The sequence below is a fragment of the Sus scrofa genome, chromosome 6 (genome assembly GCF_000003025.6).
Source record: "Sus scrofa isolate TJ Tabasco breed Duroc chromosome 6, Sscrofa11.1, whole genome shotgun sequence".
Lineage (NCBI taxonomy): Eukaryota > Metazoa > Chordata > Mammalia > Artiodactyla > Suidae > Sus > Sus scrofa.
Genome location: NC_010448.4, coordinates 62,352,096 through 62,377,946, shown reverse-complemented (window position 1 = coordinate 62,377,946; position 25,851 = coordinate 62,352,096). Strand labels below are relative to the sequence as shown.

Below are 25,851 nucleotides of genomic sequence, written 5' to 3'. Positions count from 1 at the left end.
TTCCTAGGTCAGGGATGAAACCTGCACCAGGAGTTCCCGTCATGGCGCAGTGGTTAACGAATCCGACTAGGAACCATGAGGTTGTGGGTTCGGCCCCTGGCCTTGCTCAGTGGGTTAAGGATCTGGTGTTGCTGTGAGCTTTGGTGTAGGATGCAGACGCGGCTCGCATCCCGCGTTGCTGTGGCCCTGGCGTAGGCTGGTGGCTACGGCTCCGATTGGACCCCTAGCCTGGGAATCTCCATATGCCGAGGGAGTGGCCCAAGAAATAGCAAAAAGACAAAAACAAACAAACAAAAAAAATGCACCACAACAGCAAGCCAAGCCACTGCAGTGACATCGCTGGATCCTTAAGCCAGTGGGCCCCAGAAGAATTACCAAAGTGACCCATTTTTGAAGTAAAATCAAAGGGTGTTTCCACTTCATTTAAAAGGGATACGGTATGGGTAAAAAAGAGCACATCACTGGACTAAGGATCACTCTTCTATCTTTGTTTTCCTTTCTACACAGCAATGGCCTTAGGTGAACAGGCTAGACAGGCCACAGGAATCCACAAAACTTTTATATACTTATTAATTTTCTTCTTTTGGGGGGAGCACACCCATGGTACATGGAAGTTCCCAGGCTAGGGGTTGAATCAGAGCTGCAGCTGGGGCCTACACTACAGCCACTTAACCACAGACTGGGGCCAGGGATCAAGCCCTCATCTTCATGGATAGTCGGGTTCGTAACCCGCTGAGCCACACACCAGAAATCCACAAAACTTCTAGAATATTTTCTCTAACAAGGCCCTCAGATACACAAGATAAACATTTCTGAAGTCCTGAAAATTTCTTTTCTTTTTTTTTTTTTTTTGTCTTTTTTTTTGCTATTTCTTGGGCCGCTCCTGCAGCATATGGAGGTTCCCAGGCTAGGGGTTGAATTGGAGATGTAGCCACCGGCCTATGCCAGAGCCACAGCAACGCGGGATCCGAGCCGCGTCTGCAACCTACACCACAGCTCACGGCAACGCCGGATCGTTAACCCACTGAGCAAGGGCAGGGACCGAACCCGCAACCTCATGGTTCCTAGTTGGATTCGTTAACCACTGCGCCACGACGGGAACTCCCTTTTTTTTTTTTTTTTTTTTTGTCTTTTGAGGGCCGCACCTGAGGCACACGGAGATTCCCAGGCTATCGGTCTAATCAGGGTTGTAGCCACAGGCCAGGTCAGATCCTAGCTATGTCTTTGACCTACACCACAGCTCACAGCAACACCGGATCTTTAACCCACTGAGCGAGGCCAGGGATTGAACCCGCAACCTCATGGTTCCTAGTTGGATTCGTTTCCACTGCACCATGATGGGAACACCTGGAAGTCCTAAGAATTTCTGTAGCAGATCATCCTTCATAACCATAGTGATTAAACATTATGAATGACATTTTAAAAGAGGCACAATCTATCCAGAATGTGTCGTTTCCTCTGCTCCCTATTAATTCAGTGTTTCTGTAACAATTACATTCCCCTGACCCCTAAAATCTTAAAATTGGTGATATTACCCTACAGAATCAGGATACCAGGGCAACGGCTCCACTGCAGGACTTGGGGAACAGATGTCCCTCACCAGTGCTGAGCACAATGCAATATTGCCTGTGAACAAGAGAACGAGTTCAGGTTGCTCTCAGAAGCAATAAAGGTAATCACAACAAGGCCCCATCCTCAGTTTAAACTCCAAACCTACAAAATACCATGGCATCTGAGCTATAAATTAGGAGCCACCAAGCCCTGCAGTGCTTCTTTGAAGGCTCTGAGCAGCAGTGCAACCCAAGCCAAAACTGGAGTGGCATATTCTGCTATCAGCCTGTCTCTGCTGAGGCACGGACTTTAGGATCCTGACCAGAGGCTGTTGGTCCCTCCGTGCTAGCAAATCCAATTAACCTCAAACCACCCTATACGGTGAAGACAACCCTTAAGGTTAATGGTGGCTTAAATAATAAGGCCTTTATTATTGTACAACAAAGAGCAGACTATTTCCCAGGTTGGCAACCTGGGGATTAGAAAATTCCATTACTAGAGTCTCATGAGACCAATAATATTCCTAAAAAATGTAGTCCATCTTTTCAAATCACCATCAGAGTCCTCTAGGCCCAAACCAGGTAAAGTCCATGCTTTAACTTTCAAGAGGACAAGTAATGGGGAAAAACTAAGTGCTCAAGCCACTCATGAATCATCCCGCAAATGGGAGAGCACTGCTGTCTCCCTCCCTGAACACACTAGGATGGGTGGATGTGGTACCCTATGGGCATCTGCCAGGTAGTTAGAGGTGAAATAACTTCTGCTACAAATGTGGTAGTGACCTAAATCTCACAAGGTCACTGGATAGGTTAAAAAGTGCAATGTAGTTCCCACATACCTGGAATTTAAGTAGATGTTTAGATGTATGAGGTTCAACACAGGCAAATGGCATCTTCAGAAGGGATCTCTTCCAGTGTTGTTGCATTGATCAGAGAAATCACATATACCTGCATAACGAAGGTAGTTCTCCCATTTGAAATTTGTGGTATCCGATGAGGTAAGTTCTTCAGCTGGACGCTTTCTCACATTCACTTATTAAGGCTTTTCTTCACTGGGAATTGTCTGGAGTATAATGAGGTTAGGCTTTGGCTAAATGATTTCCCACATTTGCCACACTCATAAGGCTTTTATCCAAGGTGACATTATAGTGTTTTAGGAGGATAGAGTTACAGGTAAAATAATTTCCCATATTCAAATACTCATAAAAACTTTCTCCAGTATCGACACTCTAGCACTCACTGAAGTTGGACCTAAGGCTAAGCAAATTCCTAAAGTGAATGCACTCACACCTTTAACCAGTGTGAACTCTTCGGTGTTTAATGAGGCTGGAGCTATGGCTAAAAGATTTCCCACATTCACTGCATTCATAAGGCCTTTCACCAGTGTGAATTCTCCTGTGTTTAATGAGGCTGGAGTTTTGAGTAAAAGATTTCCCACATTCACTACACTCATAAGGTCTTGATCCTGTGTGAACTCTCTGGTGTTTTAAGAGACTGGAGCTGTAAGTAAAGAATTTCCCACATTCACTGCACTCATAAGGCCTTTCTCCAGTGTGAACCCTCCGATGTTGCAGAAGTGCAGAGCTTTGGCTAAAAGATTTTCCACATTCACTGCACTTATAAGGCCTTTCTCCACTATGAACTCTACGGTGTTCAATGAGGCTAGAGTTCTGAGTAAAAGATTTTCCACATTCACTGCACTCATAGGGCCTTGATCCAGAATGAACTCTCTGGTGTTTTATGAGACTGGAGTGGTATGTAAAGAACTTCCCACATTCACTGCACTCATAAGGCCTTTCTCCAGTGTGAACACTGCGGTGTTGAAGGAGTGCAGAGCTTTCACTAAAGGATTTCCCACATTCACTACACTCATATGGCCTTTCTCCAGTATGAATTCTCCGATGTTTAATGAGGTTGGATTTGTTGCTAAATAATTTCCCACATTCATCACACTCATGAGGCCTTGCTCCAGTGTGAACTCTACGGTGCTGAATGAGGCTCGAGCTTTGCCTAAAAGATTTCCCACATTCCCCACACTCATAAGGCTTTTCCCCAGTATGAACTCTCCAATGGTCATTGAGGCTGTAACTCTTGCTAAAAGATTTCCCACATTCACTACACATGTAACATTTTTCTCTAGTGGAGACTCTTTGTTGCTGAACAAGTATGTGTTTGCAAGTGAAGTCTTTTGTGCATTCTCCAGAGTTGTACTGGGTTTTTCCCCTGTGAAAGGCTGCTCCACACTCACTTCTCCTCATTGACTTCTCCCTGGTGTGTGTGGGCTCCCCACAGGAAAAGGACTTCCCCAACACAAAAAACTTGCAGTCTTTCACAAATGAGGCTCTGCCCATGTTGCCTCTGAAGCATTTCTCTCCAATGTGCTGCTTCTGGTGCTGAAGTTTTGCACTGAAATACAACTGTTTTCCCCTTGCCCCAATATCATTCAGTTTCTGCTCACAGTGTGTTCTCTGGTGCTCAGTCAAGTGCAAAATGTCTCCCAAGTCCAGGCCACATATCTCACAAAAATGGGTGTTCTTGAGGGACACACCTGCCTTGACAGTGTGAGACTGTGACACTCTTTGTACAGAAATGCCCTGTTCAGAAGGTGCCTCTTCATCTTCTGTTCCATGCCAATAACCTAAAAGCAAGTAATGCTGTTGAAGTGCACAATGACTTTGGTAGGAGGGGGCAGCTACTACACAAGTATGTGTAACAAACCTAGGAACCCATCCATGGGATTGCTTGCAGGAGCAAGGACTTGGTTCCAGTTGAGGACGAGGCTGCATAGCAGAACTGGGTTATAAACATCATAGAAATGGGAAAGGCCTCATGAGGTGAAGGACACAACCATGTGGTGGACACAAAGAGGAGAGACAGGGTTTGCAATTCATTTCTCCGCAAACAACTTTCAAAAGAAACTTGTGTGCTGGGGACACATGAATGCTGTATAAGATGGGTTGTATCAAGACCCAAAAAAATAAGCCTGTAACAAGGCAGTTGGTATTTAAAGACTGTTTAAGAATGTGTGCACATTTCATGATACAATACACAGGGGCTAGATGGAATGGTGGATGGGTAAGAGAGGAGTCCAGAGATGTGAGGCTGGAACTAAGAATAGGCATGACAATAGGAGTTCCCACTGTGGCCCACTGGGATTGTTGGGTTTGATCCTTGGCCTAGCACAGTGGGTTAAGGGTCTGGCATTATCACAGCCATAGCTTGGGTCACAACTGAGGCTCAGATTCTATCCCTGGCCCAGGAACTCCATGTGCCACTGGGCAGCCAAAAAAGAAAAAAGAAAAGTGACAATAGAGATAATGAATCAGCAAAGTGTCAAGAAAGGGGAAGGAAAGACAGAAATGAAGTATGGCCACTGGCACTGGCATCCAAATACTAGTTAAACACAAGAGGTTTCTAGCATGATCTGAACACAACATTTTCATCATTTCCTCCTCCATGTGATAATCTGCAGGGCCAGGCTCCCTCTAAACCACCTTGCTTAATTCATACACTTCCTGGCACTTCTGTGGGTTCTCCAACCCAACCCTACTCCTGCAATAATCAAAGATACGGCACCTTGATGATACAAAAACTAAGGCGATGGCAGAACAGATGAATAGATAAATACCCAAACAACTTAGCTATGATAACTCACAGGAAAGAAAACTAAATATTACACAGGACCTTCAGAAGAAGGTCTTGCAGGAATATCCTATAGGCCATTTAAGCATTAATGGTGTCAGTGACAGCAATTCTTAGAACAGGTACATGAAAGAAAATGTCAGCTAGAGGAAGGAGACAGACCCTAAAGCACACATGTATCCTGAAACTGGACAAAGTCACTCGTCAGGGAAAAGAGAAGTTAGGTGGTATACAAGACTCATGATTCTGATTTCTTCCATGTAAGTCAACAGGTAAGCTAGCGCTGGGCCTGCTATAAAGGAGGGAGAGGGCGCTGCACAAACCTCAGTCCCACCAACCACAGCAGGTGCCCATGGAAACGGGAAAGGAGGTAGAAACCATGGTCCTTTTTTTTTTTTTTTTTTTTTTTTTTTTGTCTTTTTGCTATTTCTTTGGGCCGCTTCTTCGGCATATGGAGGTCCCCAGGCTAGGGGTCTAATCGGAGCTGTAGCCACTGGCCTACACCAGAGCCACAGCAACTCGGGATCCCAGCCGCGTCTGCAACCTACACCACAGCTCACGGCAACGCCGGATCGTTAACCCACTGAGCAAGGGCAGGGACCGAACCCATAACCTCATGGTTCCTAGTCGGATTCGTTAACCACTGCGCCACGACGGGAACTCCCGAAACCATGGTCCTGATGTGAAAACAGACCACGCCTCCTGGAGGGCAAAAAGGAAGGGCAGAGACTAGCTTAAGGCACAAAGGTGGTTTCAGAGCCTTACCCAAGGAGGTTATAAGTGCCAAGTTCTCCAGCATCACATTGTGGTACAGGCGTTTCTGAGACTCTTCAAGGAGATCCCATTCCTCCGAGGAGAAGTACAAGGCCACATCTTCAAAGGTCACACTGCCCTGACAAGATGGAGACAGATGAAACCATAAATATGCCACTTCTCAAGGACAACAATCCATCCCCCCTCCAATTTTCCTCATGCTCATCCTCCTCTCAAGCTTTCCAACTCAGAGGTGAAACAAGGCCCTGTCTCCATTGATACCATGGTCTTCTAATGGTCCCACTGATCACTGGGGCCAGCCATCAACAAGAGGCAGATGGACAAGTAAGTATCTAAGTTGTGCACCTGGCATAGAGAGACCCACATTCTCACACTTGCCTATTCTGCTGAGGTAGCCAAAGTTACATAAATCTCAATACCAGGGCCCTGGGGTCATCAAGCATACTCCCTCGCCAAATATACACAGCCCTTGAGACTGGACCTAATAGTCACATGCCTATGGTCACCATCTCCCTCTCCACACCCCAGACTTCCAGATCTGTGTATTTAGCTGCTTGCTTAATGCATCCACCTGGTGCCCTCAAAAACATCTCAGAGGAGTTCCCATTGTGTGTTAGTGCTTAACGAACCCGGCTGGTATCCATGAAGACACAGAATCCCTGGCCTTGCTCAGTGGGTTAAGGATCCAGCATTGCCGTGAACTGTGGTGTAGGTTGCAGACACGGCTCAGATCCTGTGTTGCTGTGGCTGTGGTGCAGGCCGGCAGCTACAGCTCCAATTCAACTCCTAGCCTGGGAACCTCCATATGCAATGGGTGCGGCCCTAAAAAGACAAAAGACAAAGACAAAAACAAAAAAACAAACAAAAAACCAAGAAAAAAACCATCTCAGAAGCTCCTGCTATCTTTGGGAAATATTACGCCTACTACCAACTTTGCCATTTCAGTTGACGGAGCTCCCATTCCCACAGCTGCTAAGAAAAAAACCCCTAAGAATACTTCTGAATCCTGCTCACTCTCTCATGGTCCACATTAGAAAATACAGCTGTCACTTTTTAAGACACACATCCAAGAGTTCCCGTGGTGGCTCAGTAACGAACCTGAAACAGCATCCATGAGGACACAAATTCTATCCCTGGCCTAGCTCAGTGGGTGAAGGATCTGGTGTTGCCATGAGCTGTGGTGCAGGCTGCAGACGCAGCGCTGGCAGCTATAGCTCCAACCCGTAGCTTGGGAACTTCCATATGCCGTAGGTGTGGCCCTAAAAAGACAAAAAACAAAAAAACACACATCCAGAATCTAACCACATCTCCTAAACTATGACTCTGGTTCACTGATCCTCACCTGAATTATGGCAGTAAGCTTCACCCTTATCTTTCTTACTCCTCCCTCAAACCCATAGTTCATACTTCATGCAATACCCAGATGGAGCCAAATAAGACCTTGGTAATATAACCTCCCTCCTCTAATTGAAATTTTCCATCACCAACTGAATAGACACCCAACTTCTCAGGTAATCATTCATCCTGATTCCCGTCCCCTATCTGAAAGAAAAGAGGGAGTTCCCACTGTGGCACAATGGGAGTAGTGGTCTCTGCAGGACCAAGGATGCAGGTTCGATCCCCAGGCCCAGGACAGTATGGGTTAAAGGATCCTGCATTGCCGTAGGTCACAACTGCAGCTCAGATCTGATCCCTGGCCTGGGAACTCTATATGCCATGGGGGGGAAACGAAAGAAAATACTTATCCTGGGGAATTCCCAATGAGAGCCACAGTAATAAGGACCCAATATAATATCTGAAGATCTGAGTTTGATCTCTGGCCTCACTTAGTGGGTTAAAGATCCAGTGTTGCCTAGGAACTTCCATATGCAGCTGGTGTGGCCGAAAAAAGAAAAAAAAAAATGACCTGTCCTGGAGTTCTCTTTGTGGTTGAGCAGGGGTAAAGAACCCAACAGTGTCTGTGAGGGTGCAGGTTCTATCCCTGGCCTTGCTCAGTGGGTTAATGATCTAGCCCATTCAATCCCTAGCAGCCCTGGGAATTTCATATGGCACAGGTGTGGCTCCAAAAAAAAAAAAAAAAAGAAAAAAAAGATAAAGGAAAAAAACACAAAACACTTGTCCTTACTTGGAAACCCCCAACCAAATTTATCTCAAACATGTGTCACCAGTTTCTGGGATAACCTTCCACACCGGTTTACACAGGCTGCCAGAAACAGAAACATCTTCATGTAACTCCTGGCATGGACTTATGACGCTGGCCCTTGGGTTTTCTCCAGGGTCTCCAGACCCCAAACTAGAAGCATGGCACTTAAGAGTTGCAAGAAAGGAGTCTCCTAGTGGCTTGGCAATTAAGGATCCAATGCTGTCACTGCTGTGGCACCGGCTTGATCCCTGGCTGGGCAAATTCCTCCCGCTGGGGTCGCAAAAAACCACAATCCGGATAACACGTGGATGGAGGCGAGGGCCAGTGAGGGAAGAGGACACCCTCCACCTGGCTGTGTTGGTTCCACAGCGCCTCTGCAGCCGTGGGAAAGGCGGACAAAGGCACGTCTTCGAAGAATGAGTCTACGGCGGGGTTCCATGTACTCAGGCCTCCCGGTCCTCCGCCTGCCTTGAAGACTGGGACTGGGCTAGCTACTCAACCTCTATGTCTAAGGGCTCAGTACGCCTTTTATCAAGGGTCCCTCCCCTGTACCCTCTCCCACGCGCCAACACTGCCCATCAGAAATAAGGCTCCAGCCACGACAGCCTCGCCGTCCTGGACTCTGGGGCCTGGGCTGCAGGCACGGGAACAGACGCCCGGCACTCAGGACCTTGGTGTCGCTGAGGTGCGCGCGGACAGGGCCCGGAGGACGAGCGTTTACCTGAGGCTTGTCCCTCAGCGCGGCCGCCGCCATCGGGCTCTGTGGCGACGCGGGGCCGGAAGCGGAGGACCTTTCGCGGGGCGCCCTGGGCTGCGGCTGTCACCCTCGGACGCGTTTCTGTGCAGCGGGGACAGCGCCTCTGACTTTCTCTATTCAGTCACCTCAAGCTCGACCCACAATTGCCGAACCTCTCACACTGGTTGAACAAAACCGGGAGCGCCTAACATGGTCGCCGGGGAGGAAACCGGAAGTCCCGCCCTCACTTCACGTAGCCTCCTCTTCCTAAGCTCTCATTGGGTAGCGCTGCTGCTCGATTCGGAACATCCTGGGCAATGTAGTTCCGACAATTTATACAGCTTGAGATCTGACTTTTGGCTGCAAAGGACAAGCTCTGCCAGGAGGGGCGTTGAGGAACGGCACACCCAGATGAGCCTCACTCCCTCTTTAAAAGGACCTTCATCATATTCCTGCCAGGTGCTCTCTAGAGCTCATCACTCAAGTGTTTGGAGACAAACTGTTTGAGAGTCCATCCCAGCGATTCCCTTGGCAGGATCCCAGAGGAGCAAAATACTATTTCAGATGCTTCCAAAGGCCACAAATCCAAAGAAACATACATTTATGTTTATAAAAATAATCAAAAACAGTAAAAGAACTTGTTTGGAAACAATTCATTTTATTGCTTTTAAAATTTTTTATTTTTTGCTTTTTAGGGCAGCACCTGCAGCATATGGAAGTTCCCAGGCTAGGGTTCGAATGGGAGCTAGGCTGCCAGCCTACACCACAGCAACAAGGGATCCAGTTCATGACAACGCTGGATCCTTAACCCACTGAGTGAAGCCAGGGATCGAACCCTCATCTTCATGGATAATAGGTTCGTTTCTGCTGCGCCACGAGGGGAACTCTGATTTTATTGCTTTTTAAAAATTTTTAAAGTATTTTTGGCTGGGCAGGCAGCAAGTGGAAGGTCCCTGGCCAGGCATAGAGTCCACTACACAGCAGTGACCTCTAAATCACGTTTGTGACAATGCTGAATCCTTAAACCCCTGGGCCACAAAGAAACTCCAGAAACAAATGATTTTAGAAGAATGCACAAACTGTCTCTACACTGCTGTTCTAATCTAGATATTGGACTCAAGCTGCAGCATTTCCAGCTGCCAGCTAAACTGGCTTACTTCAGGGAGTTCCCATCATGGCGCAGCTGAAATGAATACGATTAGGAAACATGAGGTTGCAGGTTCAATCCCTGGCCTTGCTCAGCGGGTTAAGGATCCGGCATTGCCGTGAGCTGTGGTGTAGGTCGCAGACGTGGCTCCGATCTGGTGTTGCTGTGGCTCTGGTATAAGCCAGCAGCTATAGCTCCAATTAGACCCCTAGCCTGGGACCCTCTATATGCCGCACGTAGGGCCCTACAAAGACAGAAAAATAAAAAAATAAACTGGCTCGCTTCAGACTGGCCCTCACCATATGAATTAGCTCTTGCCACCCTATCCTGTTACTATTTGTCCTGACATCAGTGATTTTTGTATACTGACAGACTCCTTGGTTTATCTCATCTGAAGTCAAGGGGATATTCTCACAGCAACCAAGGACCTTTGTTCAGTCTGAGTTTTTCCCCAATTGCAGGGCTTGTACCTATACTTGTGTATCAAAGGAAAGAGTTATACCATCCCTTAGATTTTCTCTGTGAGTATATTATGCTGTGTTTAATACATTGCACCTTTAAAGGTGTCTATGTATCTTTTTTAAACTTTAAGGTATAGCTGACTTATAATGTTGCACCAATTTCTGATGTACAACATGTCTATGTATCTTTATTTAAAAAATCTGGGGAGTTCCCATCGTGGGTTTGGTGGTTAACGAACCCGACTAGGGACCATGAGGTTGCGGGTTTGATCCCTGGCCTCACTCAGTGGGTTAAGGATCTGGTGTTGCCATGAGCTGTGGTGTAGGTCGAAGACTTGGCTCAGATCCCGCATAGCTGTGGCTGTGGCATAGGCCGGCGGCTACAGCTCTGATTAGCCCCCTAGCCTGGTAAACTCCATATGCCATAGGTGCGGCCCCAGAAAAGACAAAAAGACAAAAAAAAAAAATCTGGACATATGGCCAGCATTGTTTGATAGTGAAATTTAAACGTTAATAAAATAGCATACTGGAGTCCCCATTGTGGCTCAGTGGTAATGAACCCAACTAGTATCCATAAGGACGTGGGTTCATCAATCCCTGGCCTCACTCAGTGGGTTAAGGATCTGGCGTTGCCATAAGCTGTGGTGTAGGCCAGGGGCTACAGCTCCAATTTGACTCCTAGACTGGGAACTTTCAAATGCTGTGGGTGCAGCCCTCAAAAAGACAAATAAAATAAAATAGTACATCAAAAAATAAAAATAAAAAAAAGTGTTTAAAAAATATACTCAAACAATACTTTAAAATTTTTGGATTCCCAATTACTTCTCGAACAATAGAGAACCATGTCAAAATGTTTTGTCAACAGAAGTCCAGAGAGGCAAAGAGAAAAAAAAGCTAGAAGTTCCTGTTGTGGCTCATCGGTAACAAACACAACTAGTACCCATGAGAACCTGGGTTTGATTCCGGCCCCACTCAGTGGGTGAAGGATCTGGGGAGTTCCCATTGTAGCACAGTGGAAACAATCCGACTAGGAACCATGAGGTTGCGGGTTTGATCTCTGACCTCGCTCACTGGCATTACCATGAACTGTGGTCGCAGATGCAGCTTGGATCTAGTGTTGCTGTGGCTGTGGTGTAGGCTGGCAGCTGCAGCTCCGATTTGACCCCTAGCCTGGGAACCTCCAGATGCTGCAGGTATGGCCCTAGAAAAGGCAAAAAAACAAACAAACAAACAAACAAACCAAAAAAGCCCCACAAAACAAAACAATTTAAGACCTAGCTATATGTGTGTCTACTGAATGTCATGATACTAACATTCCTTTGGGCTCATCTCTTTATACACACGTTCTTGTGGTTGCAGAAGCACTTGTGGAAACTACACAGGTCAGTGGAGGTACTCAATCCTGTTTAAATTTGCAAAGCAGGAGTTCCTACTGTGGCTCAGTGGTAATGAACCTGACTAGTATCGGGTTCGATCCCTCACCTTGCTCTGAAGGTTAAAGATCTGGTGTTGCCATGAGCTGTGGGTCGTAGACACGGCTTGGATCCAGTGTTGCCATTGCTGTGGTGGAGGCCGGCACCTGTAGCTCCAATTCAAACCCTAGTGTGGAACCATCCATATACTGCAAGTGCAGCCTGAAAAAGCAACAAATAAATAAATTTGCAAAGCAGAATCTGGATGCTTGTGCCAGGCTGTGGTGTAAGGCCTAAACTTAAAAGCCCGGTATCATGTGCTGTATTGAAACCATGAGGACCTCACAGGACTTGAGTGCTAACCCCGCACACTCTGCTCCTGTGAATAAGGTCTCCCAACCAAGCCGTCTTTTTTGTCAAGAGGATTAGGTACACATCCTGCCTGTCCCTTTAGTGGGTTCATTCCCTTACCTGCCACGGAGTTACTCAGGTAGGCCAGTGGCATCCTCCCATGGGACTCAGGAGACATCCCTTCCACTGGGATTCCAGACCTTGAATTTCACAACCACGTGTTCACTTTTCCAGACTGCAACCCCCACGTGGCCTTGCATGTGGTATGTGGTTTCCTCCTCTCTGTGAATATATACGATTAATAAACTGCTGCCTATCTCATCTGTTCAGCGTTAGGTTCCTTTGGCCATCCCTGTAAGTCTAGGATATGATCCCATCCTCCCCAGTGGGGTAAAGAGGAGAGAACTGAAATATATATAGGGAGACCAAAGGGAACCCAAACATGTGGGACGGTGGGATGGTGGCGGCCATGGGCACGTGGTTGCGGAGTCTGAAGATGTGAGGGATGTGCAATATTAAGAATGCTTCACACTAAGGGAGTAGTGATGGACCCAGGGCCCTAGCATTGAGACTCAGGTGATTTATCCACACCGGAGGAACTGCTTGACAGAACTGGGTGGAATCCCCAATGCCACATCTTCATTTTATTTTATTTTCTTATTTTTTGGTCTTTTTCTAGGGCTGCACCTGCGGCATATGGAGGTTCCCAGGCTGGGGGTCTAATCGGAGCTACAGCTGCCGACCTACACCAGAGCCGCAGCAACACGGGATCCGACCCACGTCTGGGACCCACACCACAGCTCACAGCAATGTCGGATCCTTAACCCACTAAGCAAGGCCAGGGATCAAACCCCAAACCTCATGGTTCCTAGTCGGACTCATTAAGCACTGAGCCGCGATGGCAACTCCCACATCCTCATTCTAGATATCTTTTTGTCCACCTGCCCCTTCTTGCTGATGGCTGGCCCCAGTGATCAGTGGAACCATTAGAAGACAGAGACACCAAAAGAGCCAGGGCCTGGCTGATGATGGATTCATGTCTCTATGCCAGCAGGGCAGCGCCACCTTTGAGGACGTGGCCCTGTTCTTCTGGGAGGAATGAAATCTCCTTCATGAGGCTCAGAGATGCCTCTACCACGACGTGATGCTGGATACCTTGGCTCTGAGGAGTGACACATGGGGGCGGGCGTGACCTCAGGGGTATGTAAAAATCGTATCAGAAACTTACTCCATTTCACCAGTCTTTTACTGCTAACACTAGTCACGGCCATTCTGTCCTTCCTCGCCCATTCTTCACACTTGGTGACTGGTCACTTCTACCAATACTGCCACCCCAATGCCTATCTTCACCTCTCTGTACTTCATGTTCGACCGGATTTCTCACTGCTCCATTCTGAGTGTCCTCCACATTGGTCCTCTCTTTTTGTGTTTTTTTGCTGCACCTGCAAAAGTTTCTAGGCCAAGGATTAAACTTGTGCGACAGCAGTGAATGCTGGAGCCTTAACTGCTAGGCAACAAGGGGACTCCTCCATCTACATATATATTTTGCTTCTCAGAGTTACACCTGCAGCATCTGGATGTCCCCAGGCTAGGAGCTGAATCAGAGCTGCAGCTGCCGGTCTATGCCACAGCCACAGCAACTCAGGATCCAAGCCATGTTTGGGACCTATACCACAGCTCATGGCAATACCGAATCCTCAACCCACTGAGCGAAGCCAGGGATTGTTAACTGCTGAGCCACGCTGGGGACTCCCTAAACACTTCTTAACAAACTCAGAGAGACATGGATTTATGAATTGTTAATGGTGTAACTCTGTGGGGTTTTTGGCACACCTATGGCAAAAACCATATAAAAGGAAGATTATGGAATTCCCTTGTTGTTCAGCAGTTTAGTTTAAGGATTCAGTGTTGTCACTGCAGTGGCATGTGTCACTACTGTGGCACAGGTTCATAGGTGCTTGTAAATTTTTATTTCTTTTTCGGCCACCCTAAATCATATGGAGTTCAAGTGCCAGGAATCAGATCCGAGCCACAGATGTAACCAACGTCACAGCTGCAGAAATGCTGGATCCTCAACCCATGGTGCTTGACCGTGCACTGAATCTGTGTCTGAGTGCTCCGGAGATGCTGCTGATCCCTTTGTGCCACTGTGGGAACTTCTGTGCTTCTAATTGTATATGTTGAGACAGATGAATTGAAATGGACAGCAGAGGAGTTCCCATTGTGGCTCAGTGGTAATCAACCTAATATCCCTAAGGAGGCATGTTCAACCCCTGGTCCTACTCAGTGTATGAAGGATCTGGCGATGCCATGAGCTGGGGTGTAGGTTGCAGATGCAGCCTGAATCGTGCATTGCTGCGGTGGTGGTGTAGGCCGATGGGTGCAGTTCTGATTTGACCCCATCCTGGGATCTTCCATATGTCCTTGGTGCCGCCCTAGAAAGCAAAAGAAAGGAGACAGGAGAAATCTTGGTTTCAGGGATGCAAGCATGTGCAGAAACCTTAAAAATGTACATTTAAATATGTAGAGTTGAAGGTAATTATACTTAAGCTGTTTTTTTTGGTTTTTATTTTTTGGCTTTTTGGCTTTTCTAGGGCCGCTCCCGTGGCATATGGAGGTTCCCAGGCTGGGGGTCTAAATTGGAGCGGTAGCCGCCAGCCTACACCACAGCTCACAGCAACATGGCATCCTTAACCCACTGAGCAAGGCCAGGGATCGAGCCTGCAAACCTCATGGTTCCTAGTCGGATTCGTTAACCACTGCACCACGATGGGAACTACCATACTTAAGCTGTTTTTAAAAAGCAAAGATTTAAAACTTGCCACTTTCTAATCACTTGACTGTTTCGTTATTAGCTGTTTTTGAGGTTGTTTGTGGTTACTGCCTCAGTAGTTGGAAACAGAATTGATGGTGCCCTACTGCGGTATCTTACAAGCTCTGTTCAGCAACACTGTTTTGGCAGCTGGAAATTGATCATGACAAGAAAAAACAAAAACAAAATGACAACAAAGAAAGGAAAAAAGAAACGGACCATGACAGGACCATTTACACCAGGGAAATCAGCACAAGGACTTCAAACCTAGGCCTGATTTAATGTACTATTAAATTTAAAAAGATTGACTCTACCACGTGTTGGCTGGGTTTCCGAGGAACTAAAATTCTCCCACACTGTTGGTGGGAAGGCAAAAGGGAGCAACTGCTTTCAGTCAGTTTCGCATACCTTAAAATGTTACATTTATGTACAGTTTAACAGTCTGGGAGTTCCCATCAGCGCTCAGTGGTGAATGAATCCAACTAGGAACCATGATGTTTTGGGTTCGATGCCTGCCCTTGCTCAGTGGGTTAAGGATCCGGCTTTGCCATGAACTGTGGTGTAGGTCACAGATGCAGCTCAGATCCCGACTTGCTGTGGCTCTGGTGTAGGCTGGCGGCTACAGCTCCGATTAGACCCCTAGCCTGGAAACTCCATATGCCACGGAAGCGGCCCTAGAAAAGGCAAAAAGACCAAAAAAAAAAAAAAAAAAAAAAAAAGCCCAAAACAGTCCGAGTTATTTTCACATGAGAAATAAAATATACACCCATATAAAAAACTAAATACAAATATTTAAAGCAGCTTTATTTATAATACCCCACACCTGGAGATAACCCAATAACAGATGAATGGATAAACAAAGCAGTTATCATAGAACAGAAAACTACTCAGCAATAAAAAGAACTAAGTACTTACATTAGCATCATTGTTGAATCTCAAAATAACTGAGCAGCATGAAGCAAACCAGTTTAAAAACCTACTGTAAAAGAAAGGAAATCAATGATCCTCTGGGAGGACTGAGGAAGGTAGGGAATGAGACCCTAAAAGGGCATGAGCTATAAATACAAGACAAATGAATTTAGTTTCATGACTGTGATGGTTTCACAGCTTTACATGTATGTCAAAGCTTATAAAATTGTATCCATTAGATAAAAAAAAGAAAAAAAGAAAAGAAAAAGAAGAGGCACATGCCACCTAATTTATTTATTTTTTTTTTGTCTTTTTGCCATTTCTAGGGCCGCTCCAGCAGCATATGGAGGTTCCCAGGCTAGGGGTCGAATCGGAGCTGTAGCCACTGGCCTACACCAGAGCCACAGCAATGCACGATCCGAGCCACGTCTGCAACCTACACCACAGCTCAGAGCAACGCTGGATCCTTAACCCACTGAGCAAGGCCAGGGATGGAACCTGCAACCTCATGGTTCCTAGTCGGATTTGTTAACCACTGAGCCACGATGGGAACTCCACATTCCACCTAATTTAATTCAGTCTCCTCAACTCCCTATTAATCCAATGTTTCAGTACCAATGAAACTGAACCCCCTAAAACCAAGTTCTCCTGCCAAATTTATGATTAATATCTCCATTCAAAACTGTATTCCTTTTCTCGTCCTGTCCCTGTCCCCCTAGGTAATGAGGAGTATCAAATAAAAGCAAGACCCTGCAGGGCCCTCCTTGGTACAAAGGCCACTCTATGTCCCCTGTTTGTAGGAAGAGGCTTTGGTTTCCCAGGCTTTCCCCTAAGTTCCAAAGAGCAGGCTCAAGCAGTTCCTACATTAGTTAAGTGAGAAAATGCAGTCAAGGAAGAAAAGTAATGACAGCTTAAACAATAGTTCAGCAGTAAAACAGAGTCCTAGTTCCTCCTCAAGGGATATACATAACAATCTGACCCATGTCTTTGAGCTGTTCTGCAGAAACCAAGACCCAAACCTGGTGGAAGATGTGACTATATGCAGACCACAAACACAGAAGACTCCAGACTGGCTGGAATCAGCAGGTTGTTAAGATTAAGATAACCCAAACAGGGAGTTCCCGTCGTGGCGCAGTGGTTAATGAATCCGACTAGGAACCATGAGGTTGCGGGTTCCATCCCTGCCCCTTGCTCAGTGGGTTGACGATCCGGCGTTGCCGTGAGCTGTGGTGTAGGTTGCAGACGCGGCTCGGATCCCGCGTTGCTGTAGCTCTGGCGTAGGCCAGTGGCTACAGCTCCGATTCGACCCCTAGCCTGGGAACCTCCATATGCCGTGGGAGCGGCCCAAAGAAATAGCAAAAAGACCAAAAAAAAAAAGATAACCCAAACATTACCCTGTCACCTCAATACCAACCAATGAGAAGAAGGTCCATGGGCTGCAACACTCAACACAAATGTTGCCTTTAAAAACCTTTCCCTGAAAACCATCAGGGAGTTTGGTCTTTGGAGCATTTGTTGCCCATCCTCCTTGCTTGGTATCCTGCAATAAATGCTGCACTTCACTTCACCACAAGCTGGTGGTGTGCTGGGCATGAGGGACCAGACCTGAGTTCAGTTCAGTAACATCAATTATCGTTCTACCTGCCCCTTATAGTTTAATAATAAATGACACTAGCAGATGAAATCTGTACATCAGGACACATGGCTCCTTTATAGCACCTGGGGAAAAGGACCCCTCAGTGGTGCTGAGAATTATATGAACAAAGGAATAAAATTCATAATTTTGACGTTATGTACTATGTACTCACAACAAAGGCCTCCTCTACAGGGTGACTTCCGACCTCCCCCAAAATCCTGGCACCAGTCCACATTTAGGAACATGAAGCCCTGCAGTTTTTCTTTCAAGGCCTTGGGCAGAAATGCATTGAACCAATGCTGGACAAAAGAGCTATTTCCTGTCATGATGGCAGGTCCCTTTTATTTTTATTTTTATTTTTTTGTCTTTTTGCTATTTCTTTGGGCCGCTCCCACGGCATATGGAGGTTCCCAGGCTAGGGGTTGAATCGGAGCTGTAGCAGCCAGCCTACACCAGAGCCACAGCAACATGGGATCCGAGCCGCGTCTGCGACCTACACCACAGCTCACGGCAACGCCGGATCCTTAACCCACTGAGCAAGGGCAGGGACCGAACCTGCAACCTCATGGTTCCTAGTCGGATTTGCTAACCACTGCGCCACGACGGGAACTCCGGCAGGTCCCTTGTAAAGCACATTTTGGGATCACTGCAAAATCTGTTCACCACTACATGCTAACAGATTCCGATTCTTCTTCTAAATAACCCCACGGAATCACTAGAAGCATCAAAACTAAAGGTGCAAAAACAGGCCTTTACAAAAGACCATGAACCAGAGCAAGTGCAGGAAGCAGTTTCTAGGTTAGTAAATTAGAACGTGGAAAAGTTCATCCTAAGTATGATGTGAGAGTAATATCCTTGAAAAAGGGAGTCCTTCAGCAAGCTGAGGGTGGATAGATCCTTTGGGCTGAAAAAGGGTCAGGTCCATTCCTTAAAATCAGAGAAAGAAATGAGGATACTGCTGAGGACTTGGGCTATGTATTATTTCCTCAAGCAAGTGGAGTGTTGTAGGATTTTCATACAGGGAGACAGGACACTGGGGCCTTTTTGCCAGGAAGCAGCATTTACGCACGCTGGCACTGGCTCAGTGGATTCATATCCAAAGGCTGAGCCCCGAATGCATCAGGGCATCACTTTATATATCCCATAAGGTTTTCCGCTACATCTAAATTTCTTTGTCCCCCTTATAAGATATTCTATAATTTTTGAGCACACAGCTATAGATACACCTGTGCTCATGGATATAGGTTATGCTACACTGTTGCAGAACTGGGCATGCACACACAGATGCTGGTGTTGCATGTTGCCTTTCTTTTGTTCTAGGAGGGCCCTTCCCACTCCCCACTACAGGGGAACACAGAGGTCAACTTCCCTAAGCCTGCTGGAGTGGCAACTGATGTACACTGTGTAAATGTGCCAAGTAGTAGAAGTGAAATGGCTTCAGTCACAGAAAATAGCAGTGACAACAGCTCTGAGCAGATTACAAAGTACAACAGATCTCCTTAAAGTGTCTCATATAACTGAAACTTATGCAGAACCTTGTATGATACGTGTTTGTAGAAAAGAGGTTTAAATTCAGGTAAATGGCTCATACAGAGGTGTCTCCAATGTTGCTCTACTGAGTCAGGAAAGAAAACATTCCATGCACTTTTCTACAGAGTGAACTGTCCTGTGTCTAAGGAGGTTAGATTTGTGGCTAAAGGGTTTCCCACATTCACTGCATTCATAAGGTATTCACTGCCAATATGAATTCTCTGGTGTTGAATGAGGACACATTTATGGGTAAAGGATTTCCCACATTCACTACACCCATAAGGTCTTTCTCCAGTGTGAACTCTCTGATGTTGAATGAGGATATATTTGTGACTGAAGGATTTTCCACAAACATTGCACTCATATGATTTTACTCCAGCATGGACATTCCGGTGTCACATGAGGTTAGAAAACTGTCTAAAGGACTTTCCACATTCACTGCACGTATAAGGTCTTTCTCCACTGTGAATTCTCTGGTGTTGAACAAGCTCAGCTTTGCAGCTAAAAGATTTCCCGCACTTACTACACTCATAAAGTGTTTCTCCAGTGTGAATTCTACTATGGCGAAAGAGATTAAAAATTTGTCTAGGAGTTCCCATTGTGGCTCAATGGTTAATGAATCCAACTAGGAACCATGAGGTTGTGGGTTCAATCCCTGGCCTTGCTCAGTGGGTTAAGTATCTGGCATTGCCCTGAGCTGTGGTGTAGGTTGCAGACATGGCTTGGATCCCGAGTTGCTGTGGCTCTGGCATAGGCCAGCGGCTACAACTCCAATTAGACCCCTAGCCTGGGAACCTCCACATGCTGTGGGTGCGGCCCTAGAAAAGGCAAAAAAAGACAAAATAAATAAATAAATAAAAATAAATAAAATTTGTCTAAAGGCTTTCCCACATTCACTGCACTCATAAGGCTTTTTTCCAGTGTGAACTCTCTGGTGTCGGACAAGGCTAGAACTGTGTATAAAGGACTTCCCACATTCACTGCATTCATAACGTCTTTCTTTAGTGTGAACTCTCTGGTGTTCAATGAGGTTGGATTTGTAGCTAAAGGACTTTTCATATTCATCACGCTTATAATGCATTCCTCCAGTGTATTGTCTCTGGTGGTGAATGAGTTTGGATTTGTGGTTAAAGGCTTTCCCACATTCATTGCATTCATAAGTCCCTTTTCCTCTGTGAACTCTCCAGTGTTTTTTAAGACTAAAGATGTGGGTAAATATTTTTCCACATTCTGGGCATTTGTTAGGCTTCGTACCACTGTGAATTTTCTGGTGTTTAACAAGGCCAGAAATTTGGGTCAAGAATTTCCCACATTCACCACACTCATATGGCCTTTGTCCAGGGTGAATTTTCTGGTGCTGAACAAGTCTGTAGTTGCCATTGCCATTTGTTAAATTCATAAAGTGCTTCTTCAGAGCAGACCCTTTGGTCTTGAATAAGTGTGTGGTTGTGGCTGGCAACTTTTTCACATTTATCCCACTTATTATGACGACTTTTTTCACTGTGAAAGGCCTGCCCCTCTCACTGCCACTTTGTGGCTCCTCACTGTTGGGAATGACCTGTTGCTGGAGAAGGACCAAGGTGGCTGGAAAGTTATCCCCAAATTCCCTACAGGTGAAAAGCTTCTCTGACACAAGGAAGCTGCAGCTTCTCACAAATGAGGCCTTGTCCACATGTCTTTTCCCGGGCTTCTCTCCACTGTCATGCCTGTTGCCATTGAAGATTTGCACAGAAACAGAAGCATCTCACACACGTGCCACCCAAGTGTTGTTTGTGCAAAAAGTGTATTGTTTGGTGTTCTGTTTGGTGCAAAATATCATTTAAGACTGAAACATACATTTCACAGGGGTGGGTCTTCTGGGTGGATGGACCTGCCTTAGAAGCCCTGACCTGTGACTCCCCTTCTACAGATGTACTCTGCTCAGAAGAGGCCTCCTCATCTTCTGTTCCATGCCAACAACTTGAAAGCAGAGAAACGCTAAAGAAATGCATGTTGACTTTGGTAGGAGGTAAGAGAGTGAATCCTCATTACAAAGGTGTGTCAGACACAACAAAGAATGAGTCAGAGGTTTTTTCTAAAAACAGGGGATTTGGTGGCAGACTGAGGAAGCAGCTGCTTGGCATCAGTGGGCAGGCCTTTGAAGATCGTAGAATAGGGGGGACCTCACCAGACAAAGGACATGAGAATAGGATACATATCATATGGAGTTGAGGCAAGGTCTCCAACTTGTTCCTCCACCAACCATCTTCAGCTGTGGGCAAGGCTGGGTTGTGTCATACCACGGTAAAATTCAACTGGAACTGAGTAGCTGGTGTTCAAGGGCTATTTAAGGATATGTGTACAACTCATGATACATGTGCAGAGGGAGAACATTGCAGAGGGAGCAGTGCAGAAGTGACCAAGAGAGGCCACAAAGGTAAAGGCAGACAGGAGCCAGAACTGACAGATGAAATGACGATTCTGCTAAGTGTCAAGTATGAGAAGGCAGAAATGAGGTGTGGCCAGTGGCAACTGCACCAAGGACACTACAGGGCAGGCTCCTGGTATGATGTGAACACAGCTGTGATGTTATGTTCCTCCCCCAGTTGCCACTCACCAGGCCCAGGCCTCCTCTCCTCTAAGAACATCTCACCATGTCTAGTCTGTAAAACAACCAGGGTTCTCCCTGCACCTGCCATTGTGCGGCTACTCAAAACCTGAATAATGCAAGACTTAATGAAAGACAGCATAAGTGTGTCCAACACTGACCCAGAGTAACTTGGCCTATGACAGTATCAGGGTAAAACATTACAAAAAAACAACTAAAGGAGAGCCTTAAAAGAAAAGCCTATGATTCATGTGAGAGATGACCATGACCTGGCACAAGCAGTTACAAAGAATTGTTACCTAGAGGAAGGGAGAAGAACTGAAGATCATGGATCTGGACAGTCTCTCCACCAGGGAGAGGGCAAGTGAGTGGGATTTATCAAGCTGACTGTGAGATTCCTGACTCTCAGACCCATACCCACACTTTGGAAGTAATAGGCACTAAGGCTGCTTGAGGAGTCCACTGCTCAGGGCACTCACTACACATGGCTTGGTGCTGGCACCCACAGCATAAATGCAAAAAAGTGGAGGAAATCAGCAGAGCCCATGGCCCAGCTGTGGAGACGACCAAGCTAACTCTGGGGAAGAAAGGAAGAACAGGACATCAACTCAGGACACTAGAAATGTTGTGAAGGTCTTACCCGGGGAAGCTACAAGTGCAAAGTTTTCCAGCATCATATTGTAGTACAGAATTCTCTGAGCCTCATCAAGGATCACCCACTCCTCCTGGGAGAAGTCAATGGCCACATCCTCAAAGTTCATACCCTGTCATAATGGAGACAGTTCATTCCATGATCAGCTTCTCACCAAGGATTTCAATCTCCTCATACAACACCCCCTGCCCCCATGTATCCTCTGCCCACTCTATTCCCCACCTCAGAGGAGATACCAGGCCTTGGTGCCATTAGAGTCACTCTCTCCTTATATTCCCATTGATACTGCATCTTCCCCTATCAGTAGGCAGATGAGCAGAAAGATGCTATCAGAGCTCTGACCCTGCATGTAGGCCACATTGCCTCTTGTCAATATGATGCATGTCACATAGGTTAGGGAGAGAGGATGGCCACCAAGAGAGTGCAAGTGATCTGACACTGGTCTTTTTTTCACCTTTACGACCCCAACTCCAGGATCCGAGGGCCATTAGTTCACACTATCTCTTCACATGAACATTTTTTTTTTTTTGGCTGTGCCTGTGGCATTTGCAAGTTCCCAGGCCAGGGATCAAACCTACATCACAGCAGCAATCAGGGCTGCTGCAGCAACAATGCTGGATCCTTAACCAGCTATGCCACCAGGGAGCTTCCTGCACATCATTCTTTGAACCACACTTTGCTCTTATAGCTGCATTCCCACAGGTACAATTTCAAAAGTCACACAGCCTTGCCATGATGCGGATAGTTCATTTCATGACCAGATTTCCCCTGAGGATTCTAATTTCACCACCTCCCCAATCTATCACCTGCTTACCCACCTCCCTTCCCCATATCAGTAATGATTTCCAAGCCAGGTGGAACCAATACCCATTGTTTCACCATGTTTCTACTGATCACTGTGTCAACTTTCAACGACAATAGGCAGGTGGGCAGATAGATGTTATCTAAGCTCTGGATCTTTCATATAAAGCCACAAATCCCCCTCTTTTCAGGCAACTTCCCCGAGTCTCCCCAGATCATTTCTCCCAGACACAACTAACCATGGGCTCACCATCCACTCCTATGTCTTGGGGGTCATGAGTTCACGGTCCCTCTGCATGTGTACATTACTCTTTGCATCACAACTCTCTCACAACTGCACTCTCACAGCCACAGGCCCTTCCTGCCATATAACATAATCATCTCCTTGGCCTACTTGTTACTCAGCGTATGTCCACAGAATGCTTGGCAAATTTAAACAGGATCAAGTACTACCCTTGAGGCTAATGGTCCCTACTGACAAAGAGAGCCTTGAGTCCTGCTATGAGGTCCTCCTTCCTTGCCTGTTCTTTGTTTCAACCTCTACTGCTGAGAAGGAAAAGAGATCTCAGATACGCTTGGCCCTCCTCCACTCATGCTGCACTTGATGAACCCTCACCAGTCATGGCTTTCCTCTCTCCACCTAACCCTCATTCAAGGCCCAGCCCCTGGTCCTCTACCCCATCTGTGAGTCTCCTAAATGACCACTTGGGTCTCCATGGTAATCCACCAGCCTGACTAGAGCCACTCAGGTCCCATCAAAGGTTACAACAAAGTCCTGGTGAGTCTACAGAGCACTTAAAAAGCACCGTCTTGTTTGCATTACTCCTGATGATGCCTCTACATCCATCTCATATCCACCGACCCCTTCGAGGCTCTGGTCACATGCCAAACCCATCCTCTCCATGATCACCTCCCTCACCTGTTATGATACTCACCTCTCAAAACCATGGGCCAAAGCAGGAAACTTAGTCCCCAAACCTACTCTCCCCTTCCTGGGCTATTATGACCATTATCATCCTGACCAGGATTCCCCCCATTAAGGTAACCTGGTCCACACACTCCCCACTAACTTTTGGATTAGTCTCCATCCCAAACTCCACCTCAGAGTTCCAAATACCCACAAACCACCCCCTGAAACATCTCATAATATTTTTCTTGGTCATGCCTGTGACATGTGGAAGTTCCTGGGCCAGGGATCAGACCCAAGCTACTGCAGCAACAATGATGAATGTTTATCCCACTACACCACAAGGGAACTCCAAACATCTCATTATCTTAATTTTTTTTTTTTTTTGTCTTTTTGCCATTTCTTGGGCCGTTCCCGGGGCACATGGAGGTTCCCAGGGTAGGGGTCTAATCGGAGCTGCAGCTGCCAGCTTACGCCAGAGCCACAGCAACATGGGATCCGAGCCGCGTCTGCGACCTACACCACAGCTCACAGCAACGCCGGATTGTTAACCCACTGAGCAAGACCAGGGATCGAACCCGCAACCTCATGGTTCCTAGTTGGATTCATTAACCACTGCGCCACGACGGGAACTCTGAAACATCTCATTATCTTGAGAGACCATAAATAAAACTTCTGATATCCCCAATGAAAATTACCCTCTCTCTTTTTCCCTTTTTTCTTTTTAGGGCTGCACCCTGGGCATATGGAAGTTCCCAGGCTAGAGGTCAAATCGGAGCTATAGCTGCCAGCCTATGCCACAGCCACAGCAACGCCAGATCTGAGCGATGCCTGTGACCTACACCCCAGCTCATGGCAATGCCAGATCCTTAACCCACTAAGTGGGACCAGGGATTGAGCCCAAGTCCTAATGGATACTAGTCAGATTAACCCACTGAGCTACAACGGGAACTCCGAAAATTGCTCTTACTATGGACTTTCTCATCTCAGTTGATAGAACTTCCATCCTTCCGGATACTAAACCAAACCCTCACTTCATCCTTGACTCAATCTTTTTCTCAATCTCAAAATTAGAAAATCCAGGTTTGGGAGTTCCCATTGTGGCTCAGTGGGCTAAGAACCTGATATAGTGTCCCTGAGGATGTAGGTTCAATCCCTGACCTCCCTCACTGGGTTAAGGATCTGGTGGTGTCCCGAGCTGCTGCATAGGCCTGCAGCTGTAGCTCCAATTCAACTGCTGGCCCAGGAATTTCCATATGCCGCAATGTGGCCTTAGAAAATAAAATAAAAAGGAAAATAAAAGAAATCCAGGTTGCCATACTTAAAACAACAAACCAGAATCCAGCTACTTCTTCCACCTCCACAGTCACCACTCAAGTCCAGCAGGATGTTCACTCAGACTTTCCTCATCTGTGGTCTTCCTACCACCTTCCTCGTATCCATGCTGCAACCAAAGGGAGCCTGATGAGACCTGGGTCAGCACACCTCCCTCTACTGTTCCACATCTCTCATTGCTCTCATCACCTCCAGAAGAGACACTCAATTGCTCAAAAGGCTGTTCCAGAACTGACTCCTGCTTCACTGCTCCCAGACGCCATGAGAAAGAAAAGATACCTGCAGGTTCCTGAACAAGCTCAGCCTCCCTTCTGTACTTTGCACATTCTGGTACCCAACCACATCTTACCTGGTACCTTCCACATCTCAATCGGATCTTTGTCAAAAACCGGAACCACTTCATATAACCCTAGGCCTGGTGTTTACTCAAGGTCCCCAAGCTCAAGGGCCGGAAAAGTAACAGAGC

At 46.6% G+C, this 25,851-nt stretch overlaps 2 protein-coding genes across 5 annotated transcripts in view; both read right to left on the bottom strand.

Moving 5' to 3' along the window:
- Positions 1,107–25,851, bottom strand: part of LOC100737142 (zinc finger protein 154) — a 34,233-nt gene continuing 9,488 nt past the window's right edge. The window contains exons 1-4 of one of the 4 annotated variants that reach the window (XR_002344838.1): positions 8,831–9,523; positions 5,958–6,084; positions 2,390–4,188; positions 1,107–1,626 (exon numbers count right to left, since the gene is read on the bottom strand). Coding sequence is in view for 2 of the 4 variants with exons in the window: in XM_021095143.1 (XP_020950802.1) it covers positions 2,843–4,188; positions 5,958–6,084; positions 8,831–8,863 (1,506 nt within the window). In the remaining 2 variants the exon portion in view is untranslated. Of the gene's footprint in view, positions 4,189–5,957; positions 6,085–8,830; positions 9,524–25,851 lie in introns of those variants that run through there. The other 3 variants (XR_002344837.1, XM_021095143.1, XM_021095142.1) reach the window with 3 other exon arrangements.
- Positions 9,090–24,474, bottom strand: LOC106510601 (zinc finger protein 883-like). The gene is made up of 2 exons (XM_021095477.1): positions 19,897–24,474; positions 9,090–9,221 (listed from the first exon to the last, which is right to left on the bottom strand). The coding sequence occupies exons 1-2, from the start codon at positions 20,500–20,502 to the stop codon at positions 9,090–9,092; spliced, it is 738 nt and encodes a 245-aa protein (XP_020951136.1). The 5' UTR covers positions 20,503–24,474.